The 9,091-nt window shown below is 40.1% G+C and overlaps 1 protein-coding gene across 2 annotated transcripts in view; it reads left to right on the forward strand.

The window, feature by feature from the left end:
• DMXL1 (Dmx like 1) overlaps positions 1 to 8,701 on the forward strand; it is a 522,326-nt gene extending 513,625 nt beyond the window's left edge. For both annotated transcript variants that reach the window (XM_030193519.1, XM_030193517.1), the window contains 2 exons: positions 1,691 to 1,908; positions 7,484 to 8,701. In XM_030193519.1, coding sequence (XP_030049379.1) covers positions 1,691 to 1,908; positions 7,484 to 7,708 — 443 coding nt within the window. In that variant the 3' untranslated portion in view covers positions 7,709 to 8,701. The remainder of the gene's footprint in view (positions 1 to 1,690; positions 1,909 to 7,483) is intronic.
• The last annotated feature ends 390 nt before the right edge of the window (positions 8,702 to 9,091 follow it).

A 9,091-nucleotide genomic window follows, 5' to 3' on the forward strand; every position in this document is an offset into this window, starting at 1 on the left:
AAAAAATCAGTCAACTTTGTTTTCTGCTCCTCTCCTGATAAGAATTTAGAATAAATCAACTATTGTAAGCAGAAAAATTGCCTTAAAATTCACCTACTGCATAATAAGTATATGTTTAACAGTCAGTTCTAAAATCCTTGTAAATTTAATACATCTGAGTTAACTGCTACTGAGAAATAACAAAAGAGAGATTGCAAGAAATTGTCACACATTCCATCCTTTGTCAAAAGACTGTTATTTAAGATTGCATGCACACTGGCAGGAACAGATTGTGATACAAAAGAATATGACAATATACCTGGTACCCTTCCCTGCCTCCCACAATTACTTCAAAAGCTTTTTAGAATGAAATGGTGCCTGACTTACAGCCCTGGTGGTCCAGTAGTCAGCTGGGGCAGGAGCGGTTCTCCTACGCTCCTGCCCATGCAGTTGTCACTCTCCATACTGAAAATGGCTGCCGTGAGTTTCCGTGGCAATCTCACGAGACTGCCACTGAAACAGAAGGCACTCACTTTCAGTACAGAGACAGAGAATGGAGATTGCATGGGCAGGAGAGCATAGGACGATCGCTCCTGCCACAGCTGATCTGGCGCAACAACCTGCTCATAGAATGTCACAAAAACTGACAACCTGCTTCAGCACACCACTGTATATATATTTCTCCTAAATATTTGGTATGATTTGGGTGAGCCTGAAAAGTATAAATGTATTGCCTGTTTTTAACAGAAATATATTTATATCTCAAAAAATCGTCCTGTTGGTATTTACACTTGCTACCAGCCACGCATGTTAGCTAACTTGGTTGTTTGGACTTGTGGTTTTAAAGAATGATTGAGAAAGTAGATGTGTGCTTACCTCTCTGGAATTTAAAACCATCTTAATTTTTTTTTTTAATTTTGGAGCTTGATTCCTTAATCGTCTTTTCCTGGGAATAGAGTTTTGTAAAATCTTTAAACATACACATGTAAATGATGGCACTTAAGCTTTTGATATAGTTCATGCTGAAGAACCAAGTTTAAACTCTTTTTTTGTATATGATTTTTCTTTTTGCAAAATACAAATACATTTTTTAAAAATGATGGCATTTGCATGTACAGGTTGCATAATCTATCACCCCCATGTATAAGGGCTAACATTTACACATAAAGATCCTTGAGCAATACTGCTCTTTTTTAACCTTTTTGTTTATAAAATGGCAGCTTCTACTATACGCACCTGTATGTTCTGCAAAATGTGTTTTTCCTGCAGTTTTACAGGTATTTTACTAAAAATTCACTATGTGGTAAGCCTTTCATTAAAAAAAACCCTGCAAATGTCCCTTTTCCTGCCTGCATGATATATACAAAATCAGGCTTCATGGCACTTTGGTGGTCCCCAGGTACCATATTAAATCTGGTTCTTTGTATCCAGATTAGATATAAGAGAGGTCTCAGTATATTAGGCATTAGTATACATAACTTTGCAATGCAATGTTGCCAGGTCAAATCGGGTCTTAACCCAATGCATTAGTGACAGAAAATAACTTCCATCTGACATCCGTTTAACCTTTATTATCATTTTTTATGACCTACTTATCTAAAAATCTATGTTTATGTTTACATTTTAAAAATACATAAATAATAAGTTAATGAAGAAATGTCCATATAATACTGTTATACATTACTTAGTTTAATTCTCTTTTGAATTTCAGCTTTTACCTGTCATGACAGTGGAGCTACAGTCCTTTCATATGCCCCCAAACATCAACTGTTAATATCTGGAGGTAGAAAAGGATTCATATGTGTGTTTGATCTCCGTCAAAAACAACAGAGACAGGCTTTCCAGATTCATGATTCTCCAGTTAAAGCAGTTGCTGTGGATCCAGCTGAGGAGTATTTTCTCACTGGATCTGCAGAAGGCAACATTAAGGTACTTTTCTTAACTAGCTGTCATAATTGCAGAGCTTACTCCCAGTAATTGCCTTTTGTTTTTGCCATGCATGTCAAAGTCAAATAACGGAAGTCATTACAATGGTATTTCATAAAAACAAAAATATGATATTGTAAGAATTTTGGATGGTTGGGTAAGCTTTACTTTCTATTCCTTACAAAACTATTGACTCTTAGCTGTTTTATGGTTGACACTTTTCTCTCTTGTAATGAGTTGGATGCATAACCTGGACGCAGAACTTATCCTAATTGTTTTTTCCCCATCCCCACTATCCTTTTCAGAATTTGTAATCCTACCCTCATTTCCTCACTACTGATGTTGTTAGCACACTTACTCAACTCCTTTCCATTAGAATGTAGGCCACCTGGAGATCCTCATTGATGGGTAGGGTAGAAAATCCTGTAATAAACTTGAAAACGTGATTGAAAGCAGGTGTTATCCCTTCCTGCCAGCATCTTTCCATGGGACATCACCAATATAATCTGCTAGTGCTCAAAGGAAATTTCCAGTATTTCTCTATGTCCAGCAGATGGTAGGTTGTTTAGGCTGGTGTTCCTGGTGTAGCTCCCAACAGTTAAGCCTTTGCCTCACAGTTTGGTCAAGCCTGATGGCCAGGTTTCCAGATCCACCGACCAGGCCTGGTCGAGCAGAGCTTGTCTCCTCTGCCACCTGTCATTTCCCGTGGGTAACCACTGGGTAAGCCTTACATTTCAGCCCCATAGGCCCCTGTTACAGGGCAACTCCAAACAAACAAATTGGTTGGGTTTGCCTAGTTTAGCTTTTTCCTGCATAGGGCATTAAGCATATAAAAAAAAAATAAAAGGTTGCCTTAGCAGCCTTATAAAGAGAGCACACCAGGAGGAGGAAGCAGGGGGGATGGTGGGAACGCCGGCATCTCAGACTACTGTGGATCCATTCATACCAAGTTTTGGCATACTGGTCTTGTGGCTGGGCATGCCGGCCGGCACTGCATGACTTGCAGGAGCCAGCAGCTGAAGACAGCCACCGGTTCCCCATGGAGGACCGTTTCCAACTATAGAAATGGTCTAAGGAAAGCACCCATAAGTCTGTTGGGACTCCCTCCTCAGACAAAGTCGTGTTGTCTTTGGCAGAAACGGTGGCCATTTTGAGTGCTGGCAGAGTTTCTCCTGTTGCAGCGTTTCTGCAGCTGGAGCCTGCACAGCCCCCATTGGGACTTGGGGGTCAGGACTGAAGTTTGCTGCCTCACTTCTGAGTCCATCAATGGGGGTGGGGTCTCAGTGGCCCCTGAACTCTGTTTGGATCCATCATCTTTGGTCTGTTAAAGAGGCTTTAGCCACAGAGTCTGAGTTCCTTCCACATATGGGGACTTTCTGGATGTCGGAGGGCCCCTACTAGATGTTGGAGGGCCCCCACTGGGGGCCCTTCCGTTGGGGGTCAAACAATGTCAAGGAGACCAGATCCCCATAGAGGTTCTGGTGTGACACACTATTTTTGGAGATATGAAGGATCTCTTGGGCCCTCTCTTACTTCAGGTTTTGGATTCTGAGCCTCATCCCCTTCCTCATGAAGAGAAGGAAGAGGAGCATTCCCCTGTCATTTGCCTTTTTCAGCAGGAAGAACTTTCTTGCCTTTCTGATTCTGTATTGGAAGCTCTTGGTCTTTCCAAAGCTCAGGTGGCTGACCTATCTGAGGTTGTTCCCATTTTGGAGGGTCTGGCAGGGTCTCTGAAATATTTTTTGATTTATAAAGCCTATTCCCACATGATACTGTTGGAAAGGGAGTCTCCAGATGGGGCTTCTAGGGGATCCAAAGCTCTGGACCAGTTATATCCCTTTGCACCCAAGGAATGGGCAGGTGGCCGTGTTATTTAAAAGGAAAAAAAAAAGACCATTGTTCCTGTTCATGCTCAGCTTTTCCACCAGTGCTGTTTTCCTGGCTAGAAAAGTATGTTGATTCTTGAATTGACTGGCACAAATGCAGTGCTTGGCTTACCTATCTCCTCCTCCAGTCTCTCTCCCCCTTCCAGGATACATTGAAATTCTCTAATATCAGTAGCTTGGGAAATTGTATTACACTGTGCTGTGTCAAGAAAGTAATGGTTTGCCCCCTGAAGTCCTGATCTTTCCTGTCCCTTGCTTTTGTCCTCCTCCCCACACGCTTTTAAAGATACTTAATTGAAATAGTTACTTTAGAATTTACCTTAAAGAGGTAGATCTCCTTTGCTATAGTAGTGTTTCTTAGTCTTAAAAACATAAGAACTGTCATGCTGGGTCAGACCAAAGGTTTATCAAGCCTAGTATCCTGTTTCCAACAGTGGCCATCCAGGTCACAAGTGTAATCTGCTTCTGGACACTCCTGAGAGATCTTAGGTCTACTTCCCAGAGGCAGTGTATGTAGCAAAATCATACACACAAAACAGGTGCTTGTATGGTAAAGCATGGTTTATCTAAAAGGAAAGCACTCAGCACACATTATTAGAGAACAGCTGCTATAGGGTATAAGATTCAGGTAATAGGAACATGATGGAAAATGTTTCTCTCAGTGTCTGTGTGAGAGTGTTCGAGTATGTGTGTATCTCTGAGTTTGTCGCTATCTCCCCGAGCCCTTGTATTTTTATGCATGAATCTTTTCAGCATCTCCCTGCTTCTCAACATTTGTTCTGTAAAGAGTCTTTTGGTCTGAAGTCACCTTTTTGTTAGTTGGTGTACCTCAAGTGTCTGCCTGCCTGGCCTTTGTTATTCAAAACAGTGCCCCTATAATGTATAAATAATAAGCCAAAAGCTTGGAGACATCAAGTCAACACAAACATCAACTTGAATGTGAGACCAGGGATAAGTGCTATGCTATTTCTCAGAGGCCTTAGCCAGGCCAACTTAGCTGGATTGTGGGTTGGCCCTGAGCACCACTGTGCATTGCTAACAAGTACGTGGCAAGATCCTGGAGTATATATATTCCATGCTTCTTATGCCTAGCGATAAGCAGTAGCTTTCCCAAGTTTACCTGGCTAATAACAATTTATGGACTTTCCCTCCAGGATCTTCTCTAAACCTTTTGAAATGCAGCTACATCAACTGCTTTTTACTCATTCTGTGGCGGCAAATTCTAGAGCAATAATTGTGCCTTGATTACAAAAATATATTTTCTCCAATTTGTTTTAAATATGCTACTTAGTAATAGAAACAGAGAAAATGATAACAGGTAAATGCCATATAGCCCATCCATTCTGCCCATCTATATCATACACTATCTCTTCCTCCCCCTAAGAGATCCCACATGACTGTCCTACGCTTTCTTGAATTCAGATACAGTCCTCATCTCCACCAGGCTAGAGAGTTTGGGGCTCTTCAGCTTGGAAAAGAAGTGACTGAGGGATGATATGATTGTTTTTCAAAAAAGGAATATACCATGAAGGAGTACATTTAAAACAAATCAGAGAAAATATTTTTTTACTCAACACATAGTTAAGCTCTCTTGACATATACTGAAGACATGCCTAGCTGGTCTAGTTTGCAAGATATTCATATTGAATATAATTGAGACAGATTCGCTTATAGAAGGGGACTAGTAGGTGTGTTTCTCAGGATGGGGTTGAGAACCAATGATACGTTATTAAAGGGTGCTTTTATATACAATGAACATACATTGGAGATAGGTCTATATCTGAATACTTGTATGTTAGTGTTTCAGGGAGGAAATTTAGCATTTCTGAGATGTACTACCAGGAAAGAGAATAGACCTACCTTTTAATGCTATTGGGTTTACACACACTGTTAAGACACTATCCACCCATTTTTTAAGGAGATCCTCAACAATTGTTCTGCAAAGAACCTGGACTGTGGCTGTAATAGATTGATTAAGAAGGGATAAAAAAAGACTTGGCCGACAATGAAAACATATTGTGTCCTATCCTCAGCTAAGGCAGCTGCTGATGGATCTAGAAGAACAAACTGGCAAAAATGAGAGTGGCAAAGAAAGTCTAATTTTCTCTGAGGACAAGGAAGCCATATAATTCTCACATGTGGGTGATGTCATCCACAAAGCCCAGTGCAGAAATGCTGCCTAGCTGTACTATCGCTTTTAGAACTTGAGGCAGCGCTCCTCTCATGCATTTGCAGGTGCCTTCCTGCTCAACTCGCAAGTGTGGGATCAGCAGTCTTTCTACATCCGCGGAGAAGAGGACACATTTCTGTAGTTATCTCTTCAGCACATTTGTTCTTGTGAGGTGCCTTCCCTCACACATTCTTTTTCCCCTATTTTTGCTTTTCTGTCGAGTATATACATCCTTTTATTTCTTAGTGGCCTTTGTCCCCCCCCCCCCCCCCCCCTGTCAAATATCCACTTGTGTCATGGGACCTCAATGTTGTCCTTACCCAGCGGATGAAAGCTCTTTCTGAGTCACTAGATTCCTGTCCTCTAAAGTATGTTACCTTGGAAGGTCTTGTTTCTGGTAATAGTTACTTCAACTCGTAGGGTTAGTGAGCTTCAAGCCCTAGTAGCGGATCCACTTTATACGAAATTTCATCACAATAGAGTAGTTTTCTGCACCCAACCTAAGTTCTTTCCTAAGATGGTGTCGGAATTCCATATTAACCAGTAAGTCATCCTGCCAACATTCTTCCCTAGAACTCATGCCCATCTTGGCAAAAGCGCACTGCATACCTTGGCCTGCATGCGAGCCTTGGCCGCCTACCTGGAACGGACTAGGTCCTATAGACCACTCAACTTTTTGTTTCTTTTGATCCTAACAGGGATGGGGGTGGCCATCGGTAACTGTACTCTTTCCCAATTTTTCACTTATGGGCTGACTCTGGAGGGCCACATCATGGCTCATAATGTCAGAGCTATGGTTGCGTCGGTAACCCACTTGAGATTAGCCTTCATTGAAGAGATTTGCAAGGCTACAACATGGTCTTTAGTCCACACATTCACATTCCACTACAGCCTTGAGCAGAGCATCTGATGCAATAGCCTTTTTGGTCAGTCAGTCAGTCCTACAGGATTTGTTTGGGGTCTAGAATCCAACTCCACCCTACTATGCCCATTTTATTCTGTTTCATACTGCACCTTCACAATCTGTATATAGTTTCAGTTTAATTGATCTACTTGGTCTTGCCATTGCGAGTCTCTATCATCCTAATGTTATTTTCAGTGAGCCTGGCAGCTATGGATTCCCATATGTGAGAATTATACGGCCTGCTTGTCCTCTGAGAAAGCGAAGTTACCTGTAGCAGCTATTCTCCAAGGACAACAGGCAAATTATTTTCACATATCCTCCCAACTCCCCTAGGAATTGAATTTAGTTTTTGGCTATGTTATTGTACTGCTGGTCCTGTGCTAACTAGTCGGACGGGAAGGCACCTGTGCATGCGCGGGTAGAGGCCTGCCTCAAGTTCTAAAAGGGATAGCACACTAGGCAGTGTTTCCACACCAGCCTCCATGAATGACATCACCCACTTGTGAAAATTGGCCTGCTGCCCTCAGAGAATAACTGCTACAGGTAAGTAACTTCTCTTTTCTGTTGACAGAATTAATTGTATAATAGTTATAGTATATGATTTTATCTTTTCTTTAGATATGGAGTTTGTCAACATTTAATCTCCTGCACGCGTTTATCAATGAACATGCTCGACAGTCCATCTTCAGAAACATTGGAACTGGGGTCATGCAGATTGAAGTAGGACCAGCCAATCACATCTTCTCTTGTGGAGCTGATGGTACTGTGAAGATGAGAATCCTGCCTGATTGCTTTGGCACAATAAATGAAGTGTTGAAAAATGATGCGAAATTCATGCTCTGATATTCTGGAACTAATGTGCATAATTTTCTAAAGCACATTTCAAGAAAGTTCAATGATTTTTGGTATAACTAAAAATGATGCTTTCTTCTATTAATAATTATTTCATGGAACTTTGCCACTGAAGCACTGATGCCTTAAAAATAATTAGCAAGGTTGTTCAGAACTTCATTACTACATTGCCTAAGATAGGAAATGTAGGTGATGCTATGTTACAATATAAATAAATATATATAGATATATACATGTGTGTGCAGACGGCACGGGTAAGTATTGCTGCTCCTTGATTTCTAACAGACCACCTTTTTAAATTTTGTCCAAAAATGCACAAGTAGAAGATATTTTTAAACACTGTGTATATCCTTTCAAGAATATGTTTAATAATACATAGATTATATGTGATTTTATTTGTCAACATAGAAGGAAATTATTGCAGATATGTATATAAAGAATTGTGTTCTTTAGATAAATGTTTACTTTTTTAAGTGTCTCACAAGATAAAAAGCAGCAAAAAAAAGCCCGATTTATGAGAGTTCATAAATCAGCACAAAATGGAAGAACACTATTTATAAAATAGGCCCACATTTTAGAAGTTCCATGGTAATTTTGTAGACCAGCAATGTTAAAACATCGTCCAGCACTTAAATACAGTGTGCATTATCTATTGAAATTGCTTTTACAATTAACATATATTTAAGATAATTACAGTTGTGTGTACAAATAAGAAAAAGTTTGTTGAATGCAAATGAAAAGATTAAAGAAACATTTATGTGAATATAATTAGGAAGCTTAAGGATTTTTTTTGCCAAAATGTAAAATTATGTACATTAATATCTTTGACCAAATGCACAAAACTTTTCTCTTAATATGCTGCAAATGTTTATGCAAGTTTAAAATTTATTTTGTTTTGTTTTGGAAATGTAGAAAAATAAGACATGCTTAATTTTCACAGATTAAACGGAGTAGATGGTTGGTTGATTAAATCTTGTTCTTTTTAATCTTCCCCCCCCCCCCCCCAAACAAAAAAAAAAATATATATATATATATTTTTTTTTTTGTTTGTTTGTTTAGTATGGTATTGCAGAAGAAAATTTTACATTAGGTTCTACTGTGTGGCTGTGCTATGCATTGTCAAGCAGAAAAACCTGAGTTTGATGCCCTGTTTAGGTACTTTGCTCCCTGCATTAGCTGGGGCTGGGGATGCTTTAGAGTCTTTGTTCATAGCCATTGGGTGAAGGGTAAATCGCACAATAGTGATGCCTAGTGACCAGATTAAAGTCCTATGATTTACAGGGTTTCTGAAAAGCCCCGGTCTATGATTCCTAGCCAGAGATTGTTGCTACTCTGATTTGGGGTAGGTGAGTTGGGATGGGACATAAAATTGGC

Source organism: Microcaecilia unicolor, chromosome 2 (assembly GCF_901765095.1).
Source record: "Microcaecilia unicolor chromosome 2, aMicUni1.1, whole genome shotgun sequence".
NCBI lineage: Eukaryota > Metazoa > Chordata > Amphibia > Gymnophiona > Siphonopidae > Microcaecilia > Microcaecilia unicolor.